At 36.2% G+C, this 25308-nt stretch overlaps 2 protein-coding genes across 11 annotated transcripts in view; one reads left to right on the forward strand and one right to left on the reverse strand.

Moving 5' to 3' along the window:
• LOC149088238 (trans-L-3-hydroxyproline dehydratase-like) overlaps nt 1–22679 on the forward strand; it is a 35826-nt gene extending 13147 nt beyond the window's left edge. The window contains exons 1-5 of one of the 3 annotated variants that reach the window (XM_089245740.1): nt 1313–1388; nt 11593–12064; nt 14822–14974; nt 17397–17536; nt 19526–19922. In XM_089245740.1, the coding sequence (XP_089101866.1) occupies nt 11641–12064; nt 14822–14974; nt 17397–17536; nt 19526–19786 (978 nt within the window). In that variant the 5' untranslated portion in view covers nt 1313–1388; nt 11593–11640 and the 3' untranslated portion in view covers nt 19787–19922. Of the gene's footprint in view, nt 1–1312; nt 1389–11086; nt 11144–11592; nt 12065–14821; nt 14975–17396; nt 17537–19525 lie in introns of those variants that run through there. The other 2 variants (XM_089245733.1, XM_089245727.1) reach the window with 2 other exon arrangements.
• LOC149088239 (calpain-B-like) overlaps nt 22666–25308 on the reverse strand; it is a 63070-nt gene continuing 60427 nt past the window's right edge. For 4 of the 8 annotated variants that reach the window (XM_089245663.1, XM_089245706.1, XM_089245714.1 and 1 more), the window contains exon 19: nt 22666–23262. In XM_089245663.1, the coding sequence (XP_089101789.1) occupies nt 23236–23262 (27 nt within the window). In that variant the 3' untranslated portion in view covers nt 22666–23235. The remainder of the gene's footprint in view (nt 23263–25308) is intronic. The other 4 variants (XM_089245654.1, XM_089245680.1, XM_089245689.1 and 1 more) reach the window with 1 other exon arrangement.

The raw sequence follows: 25308 nt of genomic DNA on the forward strand, positions 1-25308 counted from the left end.
CTCACTAACCATGTTGCCAGATGTAGGCGAAATTGTCAAACATTGTTTATATAAATAACCCTTGGCACAAGAAATAGTGTTACAGCAAGTGTATTGAAACACATTTCATTGGGAGGAAAAATTAACTTGTCAAATATATGCGATGAATATAGTCATATTCTTTACGATATTGCATATTTATAAATTATGCAAATTACCTTAATTCATGATTCTGATAAAGATTATGAATTAAAACAAGCTCTGTAAAAAAAAAAAAAATGGGACATTTTTATGAGAAAAAGTCTGGAATAGCAAAATACAGAAATGTTTTGTATATTGGTCATGCCAATATCTGAGTGTCAAGCATGCAATATATATATTTTGCAACAATAGGTATAAATAGAAAAACAGACGAATATTCCCTGGATCTGATGAGCTCTAATTAGGAATTTCTTGGAAAAATGTCATTGAGAAACATAAGTAGCAAAAAATTTGTCATAAAATTTGGTGGTTGCTTTTCATTAACGTAATAAGCAAGGTTCATTGATGTTATTCTCTGTTGGAATCAGTCCAGACTGCTAATTATCGATGTCATAGCCAAGGTATCATTATGACAGAGTATAACTGTATCGTTGAAACTGCATTCAACAAATTAATTTCATGTGACGTGTAAAGTTTAAAAATGAGAATTTTTTAACTTCGGTTGATGCTCGGTTATACGAACTGACACACTTTTTACAAACCAGTCCTCTGGTCCCAAACAATGTCAAATTTTTTAAATGTCTTCCTCCACCCCCCACCCCCCATCTACAAACTTTCGATACTACAAACTGAAATGTTCCAGTTTGTAAAAACAATTGTGTCGATTTTAATGAATTTACTTTTTTTATAAAAAATGTTCTAGTTATACCCGGAAAGTTGAAGGTTGTTCCAAGTACTAATTGCCACTCCTTACCATATATCGGGGGTGCACAACCTTATCAGTCCGCGAGCCAGATATACAGTATTTCTGCCATTCGCAATGGTGACCACATGTGACCCAGATTTTACGTGACTTTCCCGTGTTTTTGACTGTCTTAACTTTTTTATGAAATATCTTGTTTGTTTTTTTTTCTCATTTTCAACAGGGCTTATTTGAATTTTCAAAAGCAAGAATTAAGATTATTTACATGACTTATAAATTATATTGTGATAATTATGTCTTTATCATAATTAATTATAGTCAAGTATATTCATTTTACATATTTGTAAAACATATTTTTTTGGTGAATTTCAGTTTATTTCGACTTTCAGTAGCCCTGTAATTCTTGATAGTGGCAATTTTAGCGATAGTTGGTGACTGCTTGCCTTTGATAAATTTTTTGGCTGTAATCGGCAACTTCACTTGCCTTTAACAAATTTTTTGAGCTGTAAGTGACAACTTTACTCGCATTTGACAATTGTTTTCTTTGGTGATTTCCCATATTTTTACGAAGGAAATATGATCAACCTAGGTATCTATCATGTTGCGTTTATTGATACTTTTCCACCGCAATACTTTTCGCAAGCCGAATGGAGCCCGAGCTGAAGGTTGTGCAACCCCTGCCATATATCGCATGCTGCAAAACAAAAAATTTGTGTTGTCATTAAAACTTCTATTTCATGAACATTTAAGGTGACAACGAGAACATCTGCAAACCTCACTGATGCTATAGTTCTGTTGGATTAGAATAGAAAGTTTTTTCGGAAATGATAAATACACATATGACCTTGAATGGCAATGTTGGGCCGATTTGTTAGTGATAAACAAAAATCATGTTTCTGTGGGTAGTTGGAAGTGTTCATGTGAATGAGGTTTTTTAATAAGTTTTTCGTGTCTATCCTGTGCATTAATCATAGCAGCTCGGGTTTTTGATGGAAACATTTTTTTTTTGGGGGGGGGGTGTGTTTTGTTATTACCCCAATCCTTAATGGATGGTCCATTTAATCCAATTAAAATTATGGAAATGATACATATTTTCATTTTGTGATCTCTTCATAGGAATTTTTATTGGTGGCACAAAGATCAACTTTAGGTCATGTACCAATGGAGTGAACCTTTGTCAAAAACATCTCAAATTGTTAACGATGTGTTTAACATCTGAAATTTATTCTTCACAAGAAGAATAGCATCCTTTTCACTGTGGAAAGGCGGAGGAAAAACTGTGAGGTAAAATATGATCGTGACTGCAGCATACCGAACAGATGAGATTCTGTCCTCGCTAACGATTTATTTTAGTACAAAGTGGTTTCACTTGCTCTACCCCCGTTGATTTTACGTCATAATTTAATGCACTTGTTCTAAACCAGAAGTCTGCAGACCCATTGGGAATCCTTCAAGGGGTCTGTAAGCTTGGATAAGAAAATAATTTCTCTTTTTTTTCTTACCTTCGTTGTTCTGAAAAGAGGTCTGTGACTTCCATTTCACTAATACAAGGTTCACAAGATATGTTTCACTCCTGTAAAGAGTTACTGTAAGCATTTCTGGTCGGTTCAACTGCTATGTGCCAACAATTTTTTTAGTGATGAAAAAATGTAAACGGTTTTGAATGTCAAAGCTTTTTATTTTAGTTTTTTTTTTTTTTTTTTGCCCCCTTTTTCAAGCGAAATTTCATGTTATCTACATCACATTTTCAGAAATCATTTAAAAGTTTGCTTGAATACTTTTCTGGTAGGGTTTTTTTTTTGGTATATAATCTTTGAAAAAATAAATGCACACATGATTTTACAGTAGAGTCTCTGTAATCTGAGATAAACGGGACCGAGATCACCTCAGATTATCTGAAAAGTAATAGAAAACAACTTTTTAAGTGGGGGGAAGAACCTACTCTCTTACCTGTCTTGTTCTTAAATTACATACAAGATCCCATGGCCTCTTTCATGGCCTCTATATCCTGCTGCAGGGTGTCTAAGCTGAGATCTTTCACAGGCTCCTCCATAGTGAATTTACAGTGTGAAAAAAAATGTAAGAATTGTTCAGGACCTCTAGCCTATAGCCCTGTCAAACCCTACCCTTGTGGGGACATGGCCCCTTTGTAAATGAGACTGACAGGGGCTTGAGGGCCTGAACCCAGCATGAATTTTTTTTTCTTTTTGTCAACTACGGTCAACACTCCATATAACGACCTTCGTCCCATTGAAAACGGATGTTATATTGGGAGGGTCATTATATCAAAAGTAAAAAAATATGACAGTTCTGTGAAAACATTTAGGACTTATCCTACTAGTCATTTGTAATGGAATGATCGATATAACGTTGGGTCGTTATAATGACGGGTGCAAGAGCTGTGCCAAACTGCGCCAAAACGGTTCTCTTGCTACATGGTGCGCCAAGGTGCCGGATCCCTGCACATTTGCGCCAATTCTTGTTTGTGGTTCGCAGAGGTACCTGGAATTTAGGTAAAAGAAGCACGAAAACTTTGTTCACAGGATGCGTTCTTTCCAAGACAAAGAAAAAGATGCAGAGGGGAAATTTTTTTTCACTTCACACACACCATCTATCACAATCACATTATCTCGTTACCTTGGAAAGTAACTCTACTACCTTGAAGTACAAAGCCCTGTACTGTTATAGGTGTAACCCGCGGGCTATCAAAGTCCCTGAATGAATATACATAATTTTCCAATTTCAGAGAGCGTTTTTTCTCCTGCAGGTTATATACTGAAAATTGTAATTTCGCAGCTACCAACCTGTGTTCAAAGATGGTGTAAATTCGCTTCATTTCCCACAAGATTGCACACGCACCTTTATGAAGATTCGAAAAGGGGATTGGTTTACTACTTTAAATTACCGAAATTTTTCGATGATCGTTGGGAGAAAACAGGATCTGTAAAAACTCCAGTTAAAATATCCCTAGTTTTGTTATCTAACCACTATGCAGTCGCATGGTTATCGTTGGTGGTTGCCGATCATGACAATTTCACATCACAAAAATCTGGATTTTGCAAACAGGCATCTCGAGGGAAAAAAATCTCTTCCTACGCAGAACCTATTTTTTTTTTTTTGGTGCTACCGACCACGTTTTTTTTTGACCAACAAAGCTTTTTTTACTTTTTCAACTTCATTTGGCACCCTTCCTAGAGCAGCTCCCAATATGGCCGCACGGTCCACCCCTGCGTTGGTGGGGAAGGGGCATGCTCTTAACAATGGTCAAAGGAAGGAGTTTGTACTAGGAGCATGCTCATTTTATATACATAACTTCTGTGAGATACCTATTATATATAAATGTCCTACCTTTCCAAAACATGTTAGAGAGAATGAATTGTTTGAACTCTTTTTTTTGTTTTTCGTACTCCCTCTCATGCATTGCTTGGATGGTACATTACTCCCGCACGTATTGCTGGAATGTTGTTTAACATTGTAGCACAAACAGAACTATTAATTATGTGTGATGAATGGGTTGCACTACAATACAAAGAATTACAAGAAGTGAAATCAGTTCAGAGAATAGAGAGATAGATATCGGGCAGACATATTCAAACTTTGTAACCTTGAAAACAGTCCAAAAGTCAAAATTTTTTCCAGTTTTGGTGAAGGCTTTTTTTTATCTTTAGCACATTGTAACGCAGACAGTGAAAGAGTTCAGTATTTACAAAAGTCTGTTTGAACAGTGAAAAATCTGTGCATCCAATGCTTTAATGGAATAAGACACAAAATCTTATGTTCAAGGGCATGAAAAATTTGAAAAAATTGTCATTGAGATGCTGAACTTCTGAAAGCGACACATAATTTGTATAGAAAATATTGTAACAGGCTTCAGGCTCAGAAAACAGCAGAAAAAAAAAAAATTAATCTATTAACATGCTATTATGTTAAGAAATTGTTTAAATAAATAAGGTATTTTGAGATTTTTCTCGTTTTTTGCATTTTGCTTTTAAATTTAATCATTTCTTTAAATCCTGTGAGAAGCTAACTTTTTTTCACAGAAACCCTTATTATACTCTGCACACACTTTTTTTTTGCATTTTGCTATTCAAGCAGCAGAAATTCTTGCTGCCTAAGTTTTCAGTATGCATAGTGCTTAATTTGAAAAGAGTCGAATAATTTTTATTTGTCATTTCAGTAATGCATGTTTTAGTAGTGACATAAGATACTTTTGAAAAAATTTAAATGGACTTTAATTCGTGAAGGAAATTTATTTAGAATTATTCGTTCCAACTATTTTTGGCATTTCACAGAAAAATTACTCCTTACATTGCAGATATAGTTAGTTTTTAGTTCTCCATTTTCAAAATTTCTGCTCCAAAATGGATGAGGGCGCTTGCACCCCTGTAATGAGCACAGACCGTGTAAATTTACTATAGAGAGGTCTGTGGAAAGTTCTGACCTGAAAGTCCACCAAAGAACCCAGTCTAAGACTGAACCCCTTAAGACTGCTTTTTTAATGCATGGGCCCACCCAGGCATGGCCTCAAGTGCAGAGGTGGGGGGGGGGGGAATCATGATAATGAGATCTGGTTGTGATTTTCAAGATTAAGCATGTAAATTGGTGCACAAGTATAAGTCAGGTAAGGGGTGGAGCTCAGGAAAATAATCTTGCCCTGATCTATGCAGTGGTGCTGCCTTAATGCATGGACCCACCTGGACCCTCACAAAAGTGAGATCTGGTTGAAATTTCATGATGCTATTAAGATAGCTCTGCCTTAAGACTGAAATTACTTGTATTTCATAAGAAAAATGAAAGAAAACTCATTGTTGGTAGAAAACAGAGGCTTTGAGAAAAGAATTGTGAATAATCTGAGCACCTCAGAATATCCGGAACCTCGAAATTTCGAGACTCTACTGTATTGAGATATTTAGACGATTCACTCATCAATATCACTGTAGTTTTGATTCTGCGTGTGAAACAGTTTTGCATAATTTTTGCTCTGTAATTACCGAATCTGTCTTTTCAAGCAGTTTAAATACTTACACAAGTGTGTGTCAATTACTAGAGCATTGTTTTTTTTCTTTGTCAGTTTTAGTGTTTCGACGAAGCTGTTTGCGTGTCTGTGTGTTTATATATATATGTGTTGAAGAAGTCATGAGCTATATGATTGTCATGCACACTGTATTCTTTCACATGTGTGAGCTTTGATGTAAACTTGATATTTTTCGTGTTTGGAAAAATGTTGAATAAAAGTGAAAAAACGACTGTTTATGCCTTCCAATTCTTTTCCATTCTCTTTTATGAGAGTTTGTGTGAAGAATGGTTATTTAAATACTGTAAAAGTCCATTATAATAAGAGCTCACAATCACAGGGAAAATTGTCATTATAATGGACTTCCCATTATAAGCGAATTTTAATTCTTTGCTGGTTATATGTTTTAGAAAATTTCTGCAGTGCCTGCATTATAATTATTGTCTTTTAATTCATTTTGCTCTAACAAAGGTGAATGCGAACAGAACTCTCCAGTCGTGGGTTCTCTAAGACGTTATTGCATAGAATTTAGCTTTTCCTCAAAACTATCCGTTGAACTTTCAAACCTAGCACAACTCTGGTCTGTTACCATGGACAATTTACTATTGTGTGAGTCATGCCAGAAGTGTGGGTGTCCGACTGCATGTCTAGTGTTGTGTGTGAATTTTTAGTGCCTGTTTTCTGCGGTGAAACTTATAAACGGACAGATTGGCTTGCATTCATGCCTCAAAGTTGAGAACCACAGAAAACCAACTTTTATCCAGTGGACTGACCAAAAAATTAAAATTCTTTCTGCTCTATTCCATGACTTTGTGAATTCTTTTATATCTTTCTGCTGATCGGAAAGGTTTTTTTGCATGATTTGTTCTCATTCAGAAACGACATTAGATTGCAAGTTCGGTCAAATAAGCCCTGGCAGTGACTCTGGTCTCTTAGTTACTGGGAGAGACACTATTGCAACAGTATGAAAGCATTTGTCAAGGGGCATCGCAGAGATATTAGTTTGTGCGCCAATTTATGCTTTGAAGTCGATTTTTTTATAAATGAAAATTTTAAACCATTCTGAAGAGCCGCAGATGAACCATGAATTGGGCAAGTGAGCTGCTGGAACAAAAGTTTGAGAGTCACTGGTATAGTGGAAAAGTCTACAAATATGAAGAGAGGGGTGTGAAAAATACAACTTTTCTCCTACACTGTCTTTTGCTAAGTTTACCTCCTTGCGGTACCCCTCAGTAACTTAACCCCACATTAGTTTGAGTTGAAATACGTAAAGGTGCTTCGCTCGAATAGTAAGGTGGAATTGTCCAAGGCTAAAGCACTGGCGGGTGTCTCGTTCTGGTTGAAGATGTGGGTGTATTAGTAGCTCTCACAAAAAAAAAACCAACATGAGATAAATTAAGAGGGGGATATGGTGCCCCCCCCCTTTTTCCTCGAACCTGTCCTCCCTGACTCAAATCAATGATTTATTTCCTATATTTCTCTCTCTCCCGTTTTGCTTTGTCAGAAATGTACTAAGTAGGTAAAGGACATCGGGTGTACTTTTGCTCGGGTGTCCGCCAGGACACGCTAGGGTGTGTTCATTGGGCCGTCTTTTGAGTAATGTTTAACAGGAGTGTGTACTGATAATAAATGACATTAATCTGTGCTTTTAATTCAATTCTTCGAGGGAAGGAGAAAGAAAAACACATTTGAAACATTATAGCCAGAGTTTCATAAGTTCCAATCTCTAGACCAGGCCTCGGCAACTTATGACCCTTGGGTCACAGAGCGACTCATTTCATAATTTTAAGTGACCCACTTGAGTTCTGAAAATAAAGTATAATTATATTCCAGAGCAATCTTAATACACACATTTTGGTTGATTTTGACCCACAGTCAAAAAAAAAGGTTGCAGACCTGTGCTCTAGACCCCTGTCATTTGAACACATAAAACTGGTTTTGTCACTTATCCTGGATTGCAGAAGAGGTGGTTGTTTTTGCAAAACGGACAGACGTATTGTGCTGCAAACATAAAATGCTCTGATAGCTCAAGGACTTTACCGAGAGTATTTGCCAACAAGGCTTGCTAGATCAAAAAATTTTCAAGCAATGTTCCAGTGTGAACACATATCTCGATTAAAGGGGGAAATCTCTCAATGGTGAGAAATAATACATTGGGGGGGGGGGGGAGAAATTAAAGTCAATAAATATAGGAAAAATAATTTGAATGTCGACAAAAATATATAAACAAGAAATAATTTGAGGGCAGGTGGAAAACAAAGGAGGAATAATTCAGACTTTCTTCCAGGCTAAGAAGGAAACGGTCTAAAGTTGTTCTCAAAAAGTGTCTAAAAACTTATCTCTAATTCTACTCATTAAGTGGTTCCCTCACAAGCGATTGGCGAGAAATTTGGATGATCTCTGCTTGACGAATCTGCGATAAATATGATACAAGTTTTAATAACCTTGTTCTAACGTGATGGCATGTTAGACAAAGTAAGAAAAAAACAAACCGATGAAAGGAAAACAGTATATATGACTATACTATCTCTTATCTATAATACTTACAGATAAGAGATGGTAGGTACGAAGTATATATTTTTTCTTTTCGCCCTCACCTACCTGTTTTCTTTCCCCCTCTTGCGTACATGTATATAGTACAACCTATTTCACCTTAGAATATAAGTTTTTTCTTCCTCATCACGGAGATGAAAAGAACTTTTTTTATATAGGGTTTTAACAAAGTTTTGCGGTGACGAGTAGAGAGGAAAGAAAACAGATAGACTTGTTTGAGTTTATTCCACTGGCGTTTGGATGTAATATTACGTCCTTGATCGTAAATCAGTTAAGATATGCACAAAAATATCTGGCAGAATTATTATGGGTCACTCAAAAAATTACGAATAGAGTAAAGCCTATCTTCAATGGAATCACAAAGGACCAAGACTTTTTTCATTGAACCCTGTGTTCAATGAAAAAAGTCTTTCCGCTTCATACAGGTTCAATTGATATAATGTGTAAAATTATGTAATGATCTCATATCATCATCAGCAAGTGATGCCTAGCATACATCTTTCCATAAACCTTTGTGTTGTCTGTAGCTTTTGTATTGTCTTGCTTGTGAGTGTCCATGTTTCAGCTCCATAAGTCAGTGCTGTAACACACACTGGTTAAAACTTTTCTTTTCAGGCATAATGGCATGTGACTCTTCAGAATTAGTTTTTGCCAAAAGTGCTCCATCCAATCCTGATCCTTCTGTTTATTTCATTAATGATTCCGTTGTCCGTGGTAATTTCTTGTCCCAGGTATACATAGCTTTCTACTTCTCTGTTTTGTTGATCAAGATTGTCCTCTTCAATGTAAAGGGGTTGAACATAACTTTAGTCTTTTGCAGATTCATTGAAAGAAATTAGGGGAGAGAAGTGTTCTAATTTCTTCTAGTTCGTCTGGATTACTGCTGGTAACAACAATGTCGTCTGCAAAACGCAAATGGTTGAGAAAATTTTCAATTTATTCCTTTCTCATCCCAGTCCATTTTTCTGAATACTTCTGAATAACAGTGGTAAAGAGTTTTGGTGAGATAGTATCACCCTGTCTGACTCCTTTTCCAAGTTTAATCTTTTCTTTTCCTTTATCCAAACGAATCGTTGCAGTTGCTTTGTCATATATTTTCTTGATGATATTGATGTAAGTCTTCTCTACCCCAATTACGCTTTTTCAAAATCAATGAAGGCCATACACAATGGTAATTTGTATTCCTTATGTGTGTCTATAAGTTCCCTGATTGTTTGGATGTGATCCATTGTACTGAATCCACTTCGAAATCCTGCTGGGCTTCGTCCAATTTGGATTCAAACCTATATGTCAGCACTTCGGTGAAGATTTTATAAATTACTGAGACAAGAGAGACTGATTGACCGATAAGTCTTGATGTCCTCTTTTTTCTTGTATGTAATTGAAATAAAATTAAAATAAATCACGAAAATTAACTAACCAACCATGTGATGGCTCGGTCCATATCCTATGGGACTTCTAATCTTCTTGAAAATAAACTAATTAATTTAAATGTATATATAAAATGTGTTCATGTGAATTAACTGCATTTACGTTCTTTACTTTTCTGAAATTTTCAGTGAGGGCGTCAATATCTGTCATGTTGGGTTCAGTTTGTACATTTTCGTCTATGTTTATGTAATCCTCAGCACCAGAGCTGTAACTATGGTTTTTGTGAGGTGGAGGCAACATGACTTTGCTATCCCGAACACTGTAGAATTTAATGATTTGCATCCCTAAATTTTGCCATCTGGGCAATTATCCCCCTCCACACTCTTAATTCCTGCTCAGCGATCACTGAAAGCATACAATTTTGTAAGTCTTCAGTATCATTTAAAAATTCAACCCTTACACTGATTTCTGTAGTAACAAAGCCGGAAAAAAAAATTGTTATAGTTAAAGAAAGTAACTATACCACTACATATGCCTTTTTAAAACCATACCATAAAGTATGAAAACAGTTTTTGGCTAATTTGAAGGCTGGGTGAAATAAAACTCACATTGACAAGCAAGAATTGCATAAAAAATTTTGATGGAACTCTATTATTTTGTACTGGTATATTGGTCACACACATGGAACAGAATCGTAGTGTTTGTGTGAAAGTTTCCTTTCCATTTCCACGTTAGACAGGTTCCTTTTAATCCAGGTTTTTTAATGTGTATTTTGACATTGAAATCACGTCATCAGGATTTTTTTTACACTAAAGACAGGTTTTCGCTTGATATATATTTTGTTAAAGACAGGTTTTACTGTATTAATATTTTGAACGCCAATAGAGGCCAAGAATGACAAAAAAAAAATCCCACAACCTTAGAGTGTTAATGACGTCATTCAAGCAACACATAATCATGTACAGCATACACAAAAAGAAAGAATGGGAAAGGGAAGTTGGAAGGGGAAGAAAGTAATGCACATGAAAGCACTGAATTAAAAAAAAATTTTTTTTGTCTCCCATCCCTCTTCTGTTCTCTTTATTCTCCTTGCTCAGTATTCAACAGAAAATGAAAAGGGGAGTTAGAGAGTGAAAAGAAAATTTTATAGATATCGCCGAAGAATGCAAGAGGTGATAAGTAGCCACCTATTGTAATTTTTTATAATTTTTCGTGCTTTAATAATTGAACTCCGCCTCTAATTCTTTTGTTTTTAGGTATTTCTGGGTGAGATGAATGTACTTTCCTTGTAAGAGAGAGAAATAAAAACCAATATAGAGATGGTATAATATTTAAAAATAAATCTAAAATTATGTAATGGTTATATGAATTATTTGGAAATTCCTACGGCGCAGCAGTTGAACAACACTGATTTTGGCAACATCTTAGTTTGAGTGCCATCTATCTTTCACAAAATATATACATTCTAAACTGCTGCTGAGGAAGGGAAATTTCTTCACTTGTGGCAGAGGAAGAAATACAGTGAAACCTCAATTTTTTATGATACTCTGCGGACCAAGGAAAAATATTAATGTATTTAATACTTTTTATTTATCATTGAGTATTGTTGTAGTAAGGTTACATTGTATGTATCCAACTATTAGGCACAGTTAAAGAGTTAGATTATGCAAATTTATAGGTCTTCCAGTGGGATACGAGTTTCAAAGACATTGTCTAAAAATGAACGATATAAGGTGGCTAAATTTCATTGCATGTTCTTATATTTATTCAGGAAGTATTGAATAGAAATCGTGTGGAATTACGGATCAAGACCTGTGATATGCACACAGCTGGTGAACCTGTCCGCATTGTAGAAGCTGGATACCCTGATTTGAAAGGTTCAACCATCCTGGAGAAAAGGAAATATGCGCTGGAGCATTATGATTACATCCGCAAATTTCTGATGAACGAACCGAGAGGTCATTTTAATATGTATGGAGCCATCATAACTAAACCATGCACAGTAGACGCTGATCTTGGTGTTCTGTTTATTAATAACGACGGATACAGCACAATGTGCGGTCACGCTACCATTGCATTGGGAAGATATGCAGTCGATAAAAAGTTTGTGGAACTGATTTGTCCTGAAACTCAAGTTGTCATTGAGTGTCCTTGCGGGCCAGTCAAAGCTTATGTTGAATATAAAGCTGGTTTCAGTGGACGAGTGAAATTCCAAAGTGTGCCAGCATTTGTATATAAAATTGGTAAGCATTTCTTATTCTATTTCTATGATATTGGCTATGATTGAATATTTGCTGTCGAATCTCACTCTCTGTAGTTCTTGAGTAGGCTGCACGCATAGTGAACCTTAATTTGAATTTCTGCTCTTCCCCCTTTGGATGATAATTATACATGGGATCGATAACTCATATGATAACAAAATTTTCCATCTCTTGTTAAAAACCACTGCTGTGTGTAAATAATTATGAGAGTTTAAAAAATAATTTCGTACATCAAAATCAACAACGTTCTTCAACTACGTCATGGCATTTTGAATAGATGTTTCATGAAGAAGTATATGGCAGGTCTAGATTTGGTACATTTTCTTTAATCTGTAGTACACCTAAAAATATCTCTACTAAATATTTTTGAAACCGTGGGCCACTCAAGGAGTTTATAATCGATCTCTGGCCACATTGAAATGCAAGGGTTGTTCAGAAAGTAACAATACATAACGTTAGGCAAGAAAGTAATGTGAAGTACGAAAGCCTGTATAACCAAGCAGATATGAAGATGAAGCTTGGAAAAAAAATTCACATTCCTCTGTGGGGGAATTGAACCACCAACCTCTCACTGTCTGGGCAAGTGCTCTAACATTGAGCTACAGAGGACAGATATTTTCTTTCCTTAGAGCTTATGTATGAATGATGAACGGGACTGTGCATGGACAGCCTCCGAGCTCAGCTAATAGCTCTTATGATGTTAGCCCTCAATGGCGATATATAGAAAGAAACGATATCACTCTCCGCTGTTCGTACAAATTACAGAATTTGCATTACTCTGGAGGGAGAAACTAGTGCTGTCTTAACACAGGGCCCCACCCGAGCACCTCAAGAGAAGAGGGTCCTCACAAAAAGAGATAGATGAAATTTTTGAAGAGCACACATAGTTGTGCTTTTTCTTTTGCCTGGTAGTCTCCGAAAAATCATGTGGCCCAGGGCCCACGGCGCTCTTAAGACGGCCCTAGTGCACCCCCCCCCCCCCTCAGTTGAATCAGAATTTTTTTCCAAACTTTTCTGATAAACAAAAAAACTTGGTTATCCAGACTTTCGTACTTCATATGAACAGCGGAGAGTGGCATTGTTTCTCTCTATAGGAAAGTAATCTTTCATTTTCAGCATTGACAAGTACGTGGTCACTCATTTTGGTTCTAACAACCTACATTTCACCAGTTAAATGGTGGTGTTAGTCTAGATGCAACTAGGATTGCTGATTTGGTAATTCTCATTGACAATCAGCGTAGGTTTTCTCAACATTGTTCAGCAGTGGTTAAAAATGCATACAGAACGTTCAGTTAAATTCCCTAAAAGGTCTCATCGTGTTCTCTTAAAGTGGTACTTTTACTTCTCTGGGACGTAGTTCGTCTTGGATTGTAGTATCCCTTAAGGATTTGGAGATATACTTATAGAGGGGCATGGACTTGGTTAAGGAGATGCAGAGAAGAGTTAAGCATGCTCTCATTGGTACACAGGGCTTAAGCTATGAAGAAAGACTTGATTTTTATGAAAATGTTTACATTGGAAGAGTACAGGTTCGGGAGGATATGATTGAATTTTTTAAACTTTTCAATGGGATGTATAGGATGGACTAAGAGTTATTAATACACCATCAATCAGTTGCTTTGACAAGAGGACACCAGTATTGATTGTTGTTGCGGCACAGTGGTAAGATGCTCATCTTCCACTATTCCCACCTAACTCCACTGGCTGGAAATTACCGTATGGCGATATATGACTGAAGTTGGTGAGTGGTAAAGTGGTCTGTAGTATTGATTGTTAAGGGACAATTCTAGGTTGAAATGTCACAGGGAGTTTTTCTCTGATAGGATTGTGAATAAATGGAATAGCTTACCTACAGGGGAAGGGGTTGTAAATTCTAACACAATTGATACGTTTAAAAAGTAGTTCGTTAGACATAGTGGGGTAAATCAAGAAGCTATCTATACTGAAAATTAAGACAACCGTCGTCTTTTTTTATGGGCAGTGTATTATATAGTATTAATTATTCGTTTTTTCTTTCGTTATATATGCTTTTATATTGGGTTGCTGTATTTTGGTTATACATTATTTGGCATCCACATTTCTATGGACATCTTTTTTCAGCCACCTCATTAGGCATTTTGCCAGTTGTGGCATTTGTATTTGAATATATTTTTTCACATGCTTGCTGTACACAGTAAAAAAAATTCTTGATTTTTTTTCATGTTAATTTACGAAAGTATACATTGTTCTGATAGAAACTGATAGCTGTGTATTGTTTCCTCTATCTCTTTTTACTATAGGTGACGATCTTTCATACGTTCATATAGTATGCTCTATTAAATTAACTAATTTTAAATGTAATACGATACACATAGTGAAATAGATCGAGAAGCTATCCATACTTAGGACAACCATAAATTTTCTTTACAGTTAATACATTATTAATTGGATTTTTATTGTTCTTATTGGGTTGCTGTATTTTTGATATAGTTCAGATATATATTTAACATCCATATTTTTTTATGGGCATCTCTTTTTTCAGCCACCTCGGTGAGCATTTTGTCTGTTGTGGCATTTATATTTATCACATACTTTTGTAAAGCTGACTTTTACCATATATTTTAGCTTTTTTTCTTGTGGTATTCTGTCATTGCTGCCCTGAGTCTAGCTCATCGTGTAGCAAGAGTTTTCAGCGGAATCACAGCATAGTTTCTTGTGTTTTTGAAGTTTATGAATTTTCTCTAATTACATATATTTTAGGAGCGAAAGTGAAAACAAAGGAATTTGGAACAGTGGAGGTTGATATTGCCTTTGGCGGAGCTTTTTATGCAGTTGTTGCTGATTCCGATCTGGCAATGAATGTTAGACTCACCCCTATTCCGGAATTAGTGGAAGCAGCTACTCAAATAACAGGTTAGAATGATTGGAAAAATATTCTTCTTTGTTAGTATAATTTTCTAAGATATATAAATATACAAAATATTGCTGCTATTGTAGCGCACTAGAGATAGATACACAGGATGTTTGTAAACAGTTTACAAAAAATTGGAGGAGTGATTGTACCCATCAAAAGAGAACAATATTTACAATGGAACCTATGGTCTGGCACTCTGAGTGTCAGAAAAGCATAAATTGTTCATGTTGCAGTTTCAGCAGTGGGAAAACAAGACAACAAAATTATAAATTGCACAATTGCATGCAGATCAGCAAAAGGCTCAAAGTGATGTCCAAGGGTGTCATTGCTAAGTTCATGTGAGCGAATGAAGGGCTGGTGCAGCATCTCGTCTCATAGACTCCTGGTATTGTGTTGATCTTGTCTGCTGCAACCAGGGCCACAACTGGGGGGTGGGGGCTGGTGGGTCTTGTGCCCCGGGCAATGGACGGAAGGGGGTGCCAAAATGCATTCTTTTGACCTGGCTGAATAAGTATCTAGTTGCGGACCTGGCTGCGACAAGGATTCTTACAACAAGATCTTCTGCAGAGTCTACAGCAGGACCAGCTCGAGCTTTCTTGTGCTCAGATGCAAAGACTTGTGTGCCGCCCCTAAAGATGGCTCTTTTGGAAGGCTAACAAGGATTTATCCTAGAGGAATGTGGGATGAACCCGATTTCTTTTTTTTTAGTACGAAGCTGCATTTTCAACATGCAAAACGTCCTGCTTTTGAAGAAACTGTCTCGTTCTTTGGTACAGGATTATTTTATTGTTCTTATTATTCCGGGTAACTTAATCCACGTAACAGCTCTCATTGATAAGACATCATTACTTTCACTTATAGCAAATATAACAGGTTGACTTTTATTAAGAAACTCATTTCAAAGGTATCTTTTTGGTGCTCCAGAGACCAAACAAGTTAGATGCCAAATTTTTTCTTTGCCTTTATTTGACCGTTCTAGAAAAATTAGTGGTTGGGAGGGGGCACCAAAATGTACACTTGCCCCCTTGTAACAGAGAAAATTCTTGTTCATGGTAGTATGGTTCCAGGCCCTGTCTATTCCCTTAAATGTTTTCAACATCTAGGGCTGTCTTAAGAGCATCATTTTTCAGAGGCCCCAATCTAGCTAAAAGTACTTTTCCACTGATCTACATGCTTTCTCTCAATAATTTTAACCAGATCTCATTTTTATAAGACCACCCCCCCCCCTACACTTAAGACCACTGGACCGTGCCTGGGTGGGCCCCATGCCTTAATATGGCACTGTCAACATCTCTGTTGTCAGGGTATGGCTCAATAGTGTGATATCATGTGAATTTGAAATATAGATGGCAGCACACACAACACTTCATACGCACTCAGACTGTTAGATGCACACACACGCACACTCACACTTCCAGTACAACTCAATCGGTAGTAAATTGGCCATAGTGATACACTGGAGTTGTGCTCAGTTTGAAAGAAAGAATTTTTACTATTGTAAATTTTTGAAAGTTATAATAATCATTGGTAGCCTAAGCTGCCACGCAGTCTGGGTGCATCGCACCCCTTGCAACATCACTCAAGCCGCTTCTGGTCTACAGGTTTCATATGCACCATTGCTTTCATGTGGCCACACAAGAAGAAATCCACCAGTAGATTTAGGTCTGATGAGCATGGTGGCCATGCCATAGTTTCACCACATCTAGTTTGTTTCACTTTTCTGACTCTGAGTGGATTGCAACCATAAGTTTCATTGTAAATATTGTTTATCTTGAATGGTACTATCACCCCTCCAATTTTTCTAAACAGTTTGCAAACAACCTGTATATTGCAGGTTACAGATAGCCCCCAAAGCAGAATGTGCCAAAATCTGTGACGTACGTCGCAGAACAATTAGCGCTACTGCAGAACAGTTCGGAAGAATTTTAAGAAAAAGTGCAAAAAACACTATTACATGTATGGGGATTTTTACCACAGAACATTTCCAGTCAGCCGAGGGCTCGTCGCAGAACAGTGCTAAACATTCTGCTTTGGGGGAGATAGCTACCTCTAACGTGCAGTAAAATTTCGTGTGCTCTGCACACAGCAATAGATAAGCCATGCCAAGTGCAAAAGAAATTGATCTAACAAGACTTTTTTTAAAGTTATTTTTAAATGTGAAGAGCAAATGAATAAATATAATCAAACTTACATTTCATTCTAAATCGTAGTTTCCAAACTTTTTGTTCCATTGCCCCCTTTTTTGGAAATTTTTTCCCTTATTGCCCTCCCCAACTCAGGTGCACTCATAGGATCCTATGTTAAATCCATAGGTTCCATTGCCCCCGGACCATTTCATCAGACACTTTGGAAAACACTGCTCTAAATGAACTTTCTGCGAACATGCTTTGGATGATAATTTATTTTCTTTTGTTTCCTCAGAAGCAGTAAAACACCAGATTCCATTGCATCATCCTAAGGACTCTGATCTCGCTTTCATATACGGTACAATCATAACGGACGGAAAAGATTCAGAGACTGATCAGCCAAGTGAAAATATCTGTGTTTTTGCCAAAAGAGAGGTAAGAAGGTTAGAGTTTATGAGACATATACTCTAAAATTGAGCAATAATTCCTCATAGGGACCCAGAAACTGACCGAGGGCAATAGAAGTTACAGATACAATGATCTTATGGGTAGTGACATCTTGGGGGGGGGGGCAACCTCATGGTAATGAGATTTGGTATTATAATTTCATAAAAGTAATATAGTATGCATATTAAAAGGCGGGTACTCCACAACCAAGTAGAATACCTTCGAAAATACTGATTCTTTTAAACGTCCCTCCCTATAGGTTAGCTTAATGAGGGGTGGGGGGCAGACCTGAGAAACTTAGAAGATTAAAACTTGACTAGAAATTTGGAACAGTAGAAGTGAATATTGCCTTCAGTGGAGCTTTTTATGGAGATGTTGCTACTAAAAAGTAACACAACTGATGCATTGACGCTGGAACTAACAGGGGTGGTTCAGATAGAAGCATTACGCAGCATCTGCCTTTAGGAGAGAGGGGGAACAAAATAAATTTCTTCTAGAAAAAATTTTGGGTTGTCAACCTTCAAAAAGCATTTAGATTAACAGAAATTGATTAAAATAGCATTAAAACATATTTTCTTTTGAGATTTTGTCCACAAAAATATTTTTAAAACATTAAATTCTTGATTAAAACTTGGAGGGCATGAGACCTCCCCCGCCCCCCCCCCAACATTTGCTATGTGTGGGCCACCTTTGAACTGATGATCATATAGAGGAGAGTCTCAGAATTTTAAGGTTCTATATAATTTGGTGCTGAAACTTTTTGAAATTCCTTCTCAAAACTGTTTTTCAGTGAGAACGATTTCTGTGTCATTTTATCTCCTTTTCTTGTGAGTAGTTTCAGTTTGAAGCATGTCTTCTGTGTACCCCGACCAAAACTTTTCACAGTCATAATCTTTTGCTACATTAAAATCATAATGTTAAAGAAGACATTCAAGCAAATAATACAATTCATATCAGGTTCCAGGGCTAGAGCACCAGTCAGCCTACCTTTCAATAGGACATAGTTTGATAGCCAGTGCCATCTTAATGCATGGGCCCACCCGGGCCTCAAGAAAGGGGGGGGGGTCTCACAAAAATGAGATGCGGTTGAAATTTTCTAGAATTTACCAGGTAGGGCCTCAGAAAAACCACTTGGCCCTAGGCCCATGATGCTCTTAAGACGGCCCCTGTTGATAGCCATAATCTGTAAAGTAGTGTTTCTCAAAATGTGCTTTTCTGCTTCTAGGCTTGTTAGGGGTGTCACAGTGAGCTGTAGATATCGATGTATGCTATGAAGTGGTTCTTTTTTATTCTATTTCAGGAGCCCTGAGTGGCAAAACTTCAAGAACCACTGTTGTAAAGCATTCAACCATTGAATTAAAAGCTGGTAGGAATGAGTACTAATATGTAGATCCAAATAAAACAAGTTGGGACAATTATATCTCATTCAAAAGAATCTGACTGTTTAATTAACCCTTTTGCCAGAGAATGGACCTTCTACTTTCATAATCTTTTACTATTTATATTTACCCATTAAATGAATACGGGGGACCCCCTCCCTCCCCCCAATAAAGGTGTTTCCTGTTATTTTAGAATAATCTGAGTTTTCAATAATCTGTGGTCTGTTCCATTTATATAGGATTATCAGGACTCTGTTGTATCTCCAATATCTACATCTGGTTCTGTTTCAGACCATTCCATCATGAAAATAAATCCTACGTCATGAAATATTAGCATCATAATCGTTCTTGTATCACTTGATTATGACAAAAAAACTGTGAAACCACAAAAATCTATGTATCATAATGTTTGAGAAAATGGAATGTTTTTTCTACCGTTTACAATTTTACTCAGTTTATCTGTATATATGTTTTGTATTCAGTTTTAGTGTGCACTTTTACTTTTCTGTTACTACACTTGTTTACTTTTCTGTGAGAAAGAGAACATCTTAGGAAATTTTATTTTATTTTTAATTCTTATTTTTTTGAATCATTGAAGGTTGATCGTTCTCCGACGGGATCAGGAGTTACAGCTCGTATGGCCATCCAATTCAAGAAAAAATATGTCCAACTCAACGAGGAAAAAGAATTCCTTGGTATAACAAAAATAGGTTTCACCGGTAAAGTTGTTGAAGAAACGAAATGCGGTGAATTTGATGCTGTTGTGGTAGAGGTATCTGGTACCGCTTTCTATACTGGAGAACATGATTTTTTTCTCGAGAAAGATGACCCATTAAAGACCGGCTTCCAAATACAATGATGAACAGATGAAATTGGCTGTTTTCAATATATAATAGTCTGTGAATTTTAAACTGAAATTGAGGATTTTTTTAATTATGTTTCCAAATTTTAACATTCCCAAATCAAATTAATTGGATATTAATGTTAAGAATCAATTCATAGTACACACACACACTCCAAGGATGGAAATTATTAGTGCTTCTGTTTTGTTCTGTTGATGCACCCGCCTTGATGGCGAGAGCCCGATGAAATTTTCAATTTTTCATCCAAAAAAATCATCTCTACATCGTATCCTTGAAAAGCGCAACTACAGGGTATCTCACAAATTTGTAAATTGTTTAAAAATTTGCAAAAAATTGAATGAAATGATATATTTTAATGTAGTTTGTGAAAATATTATTTTCCTCGAAAGGGGGATTTTTTTTTCAGTGCAGAAAAAACAATTATTTTAAATTTTTTTCGATAAAGGGTGCTACATGAAAGCAAATAGGGTGATTGGACCTGAACATTTCTTCAATCTGTGTCCGAAACGTTTGTGAAGTTTCAGCTGAGGCAAAACAATTTTACCAATAGTGCTTTATCCACCAATGTTAACATCACAATGAAAACCTTATGTGAGCGCCACTGACAAGAAAATTTAGAAATGAGCTGTTGATCGTACGCCCTGTATTTTATTGGACTCTGATTTGCATATTTCCAGTGATTTGCTTTGTTTGCAGCACCCACTATCGATAAAAATTGGAACTATTTTTTTTTCTGTACCAAAAAAAATCCCCCTCAGTGAGAATAACTAATAATAATTTCATTCCAATATACCAATTCCTTCAATTTTTATGAATTTTTCAACTGTTTACAAATTTATGGGAACCCTGTAGATCCCAGAGAGGTCCCAGTGACACTCGAGGTTCCCGCGGGTCATGCCCATGTGTCAAGACAGCACTGCTTGCAGTAGGTTTCTCCAATCTTGAAGTACTTTGGCAGCATCCTAAATTATTATGACATGCTGTCCTCTAATTATGAATAATCTTATAACACCCTGACACAGACACACCCTCTGGGAAATAGCTAGGTTGAAGCCTGATAATATGTAGTAAAACCTCTCTTTTGTAGACATCGACGGGACAAAAACATTATCTGTAAAAGAGGGTGACCATTAATCAGTTTGAAATACATACTTTTATTATACAAGGGGAGATTATTATTTGGCCTTAAAAGAGCGGGTGAGTGCATCTGAGGTGTGTCCGTTAAGAGAGGTTTTACTGTACTTAATTTTTTTCTTGAAACTTATTATTGAATGATAATTGATGACACAGTTGACTCACATTAATGGGACCACCAGTAAATATCCAGAGTAACCACAATGTTCAGCCCAGACAGTGGTTGCATGGGCTGAGAAGGATTCAAAAGGTGGTCACAGAAGATATGGAACCATGCTGATTATTACTACTTAACCATACATGTACCTCATAAGCATTCTTTTGCAAGATTTCTAATTAATTTATCCATGCCAGAATGCGTGTTCTGAGTGGCTCTAATATGTTTATGCTGTCAGAGTTATGTTTGTTTCATGTGTTATACTACTACTTTACCACACACCAACTGCGGTCATGTCGCCATACAGCATTTTACTACCGATTGAGTCAATTTGGAAATGAAGATGCCATGTATCTATAGTTGACTTAGGTTTGGTTGGGAAAAAACTTGTTATGTATATGCTTTCTCGGGATCAAACTGGTATACCAAACAGCAGCCTCCTTCATGGTGATAGACTAGCATCTTACCGCTGCACAACCCATGCACAGCCGTGTATTATACTGGTGCTGCCATCCGTATTCCATATTTTGAAGTGAAAATGTAAATGCCTGCATTTTCGTGTTATATATACATGTATTGTATTGAAGCTGTGCCTGCTTTCTACGGAGAGACATTTTCAAATAGCGGACTGGGTCGTAATCATGCTTGTGAAGTTGTGAAACTGCAGAAAACTGACTTCGGCCCACCACCAATAGCCATGCTGACTGCAGCGCAGGTAACAGCTGCTGAAAAGTGCTCAGTAAAGAGTCTATAACACAGTTCTCAAACTTTTTTTTCCATTGCCCCCATCAGAAATTTTTTTCTCCCATCGCCCTCCCCTCCAACTCAAGCGAACCCATAGGATTGCTGTTATATTCGTAGCTTCTATCGCCCTCTCTACCATTTCATCGCCCACTTCGGGAAACACTGGTCTTTGGGTGAAAAACCTGATTGAGGCAGTACCATAGATGCTCAATCGGGTTTAAGTCTGGGGAATTTAGAAGATAGGGAAATACAGTAAATAAATGACACGCTTATTCTTTATGGCATTATTTTGCTATTCCTATTCTCGCCCATAGCAGCACATGAACAGTTAACAATCTGCACAGTTTCTGAAATGCTGCCTCCCTTAGCCTAACAGCCATTAATAATTTCTTTTTGTAAGTCTGATTAATGCTGCCACTACACTGACTGCGTAAAGCCTGCAGCAATTTTGAGCAGTTCATGTGATGTCTCTTTGTAATTGGAAGTTGTTGAATAGAACATTTTTATTAAATTCATCGGTATCCTGTCATTCTGTTTCTGTCTATCTTGTTCCTCATCATTTCATGACACAGCCTGTATTGCTTTCTAGCACTCAACCACTTGAGCTCCATGCTTGTATGGTGATTTGTGTTCATCTAGTTGTGTTCTATCGCACCCTAACATATATGGCGTGAGTTTTGAAAACCCCTGTATACTCATCAAATCTGCTGATGACACATTTCACATCTCCCTGATTATTTCACTTAAATAAGGAAGTCACATTAATGAGAGATGACTGTCTATATATATTGATTTATATTGAAAAAAAGAATGTATAAGTGCAATGAAATAAATTATTTTTTTCAAACAGTAAATATTTTATTTAAAAAATGCTCTACAACATTCAACAATGTATAACATATAATCGCTAGAATTATTTTTTAAGATATGATACAATTTTTTTTCATATAATGATAGTGATGAAATTGATATTTTAATTTTTCCTCTTAGAAGGCTTTTTGAAAAAGAGAAGGCATATCTTGCAGATATTTAAATACGTATAGTTAAGGACACTTACAATATCAGATAAACTATCGAATTATGGAAAATAGAGATTGATATGATGTAGGAATGTTGGTATGAAAATTTACCCTTTTATAAATGATATATGTTATGTGTATAAATATACTTTTTCAAGATCTATATAATTTAATCTCTCATGTATTTCTATAGAAAGACGGAAAATTCAAAACACTCTTTCGAAATGCAATTAAGTTCGAAAAACCTTTATAGGACACTTTGGCAATCATTTAATACTGACAGACAATAAGGAGAGGGAAGAAACTAAAAGCGATGAAATAAAAATCATGTGATAAGTAAAAAAAATGTATTGTCCACATGCAAATAATCTTAAAATTCCCTGGCGAATGCTTAACTGTACATGGTCTTTTCCACCCACTGAAATCAAAACAAATGAAAATGCATTAGAATCAAATTTACATCGACTAACTATAAAAGTGTTTTATATTGTTATATCTTTGTGATTTTTTTTTTTTTTTTTTTTTTTTTGTTTTAGTAATACAACAACAATACTTTATTAGTGAGAAATGTGGAATACAGAGAAAAGGGGGGGGGGGGAATTACCAAGAAGCCAGATGGCCTTTACTGGCAATCACAAATTACAATTTGGTATGAATCATGTAAGCATATAAATAAATAAATAAAATGATAAAAAAATTAACACATGTGAACAGAAAAGAAACAAAAAAAAAAAAAACAACAACTAAATACAGTACAAATTGATAGGTCATTGTGGCCACAGGCATGTGGTGATAATATTCCGATTGTAGGGGGGAAAAGTTCATTTTAGTGTAAAGTAGGTCCAAATGATGTAAGGGAGAAAGAAGGAAGTTATAGGAGAGGGAAATTTATTCTAAAAAAAAAACTTCAATTTAATTTATTGAAAACAGATAGCATTTTTATTGTTAAGGAGATGATTAGGCAAAGAGTTATAGAATTTAAGGGACAAGATATGAAAAATGTTTCTTACCAATTGTTTTATAGATTCTAGGGAGTAAATAGGTGGAGATGATTCTTGCAGAAGAATGAAAGGTGTTCAGAGGTAAAGAATGTTGTTTTTTTAAAATAAAATATGTAATGATTTGAAGAAATAGAGATGTCAAAGTGATTATATATTTAGAGAATGGAAAAGTTGTAGATATATATATATAATCGTTAGTTATCGGTGTAAGTATTATTTTGTGCAAAGTGATCAAAGGATAGAAGTTAGTAATGTAGTCACTGCCCCAGGTGATTAAACCATAGAGTAGTTGAGAGAGTGAAAAAATGAGTAGTAAAAAACTGAAAGGAAGGAGGAATTGACATAAAATTTGAGGTAAAACAATTTGTACAACAAATAATGAAGTTTGCTGTGAAGTTTTGTGATATGAGAAAATTCCATTTAAGGTTAGAGTCAACATATAAACACCGAGATATTTGATAGAATTTATTTGTTCAAGAGGATTACAATGACAATCGGAAGCAGTTAGAATCATGGAAACAAAATTATTTATACTCAGTTTAATGGATTTCACTTTAAAAATATGGTGTGCGTAAAAAGTCTGTGACGCAGTTCTAAAAATAAAATTTTTTTTAAAAATCAACACGTTGACTCAAAAATGTGTGTGATTTGCACTAAAATACTTATCGTGATGTCTGGGGCATCAGAACCAGGGGTGCTGCTGGTGGTTCTTCAGCACCCACGGTCTGAGCACCCTCCCAAAATTGATTCAGAAATCGAAATTTACTATATAAAGCTCAAGATGAGCATCCACAGGTGTGAAACACTTCCAACACCCCTGCATGCCATAGAGCAGGGATGCTCATCCTTTAGGGGTACACAGGCCACTTCATGGGTTTGTGATTGCAAACTTCTCTCTGAACTGGACTTCTCTTTGGACTGGACAAATCCCAGGTCACATACCAGAACAAATACCAGGATTAGAAAATTGGTATTGGCACCTAAAGTTTTCTAAATGTGGTTGCTAAATTGGAGTCTAAGGGTGACACAAAATTTTCTGATTTCATTACGCTACTTCTTTTAACATGAAAAAAAATAAGAGAAATTCGAAATCCTTATATATGTATATATATATGTGTGTGTGTATGTGTGTGTGTGTGCGTGTATGTGTGTATTTATTTATTTATTTAGGACCGTTTTTCTTGAGCAAAGTACCATGCTTGGCTCTTAAGTGATTTGGATATTTGCCGTGGGCCACTTGAATGATCTGTAAGCATATCATAGATCACTTGAGTGATATGTAAATATGCCCAGGTCCCTTCACCCTTTCCAGTTACCCATAGTGGACTCCCCGTTTACATTGTTTTCTATGGGTTTTGGGAAAATGTCTGCCCTTCAAAGGGTTAAGTTATCTGGAAATGGGCTGCAGGGAATTTAAGGAATGAGGAACTGAACTACACCACTGACCTCTTGAGTGATCTGTA

The sequence above is a fragment of the Pholcus phalangioides genome, unplaced genomic scaffold, assembly GCF_987345545.1.
Source record: "Pholcus phalangioides strain wild (caught in Gottingen) unplaced genomic scaffold, Ppha-v1.0 ptg000003l_1, whole genome shotgun sequence".
Taxonomy (NCBI): domain Eukaryota; kingdom Metazoa; phylum Arthropoda; class Arachnida; order Araneae; family Pholcidae; genus Pholcus; species Pholcus phalangioides.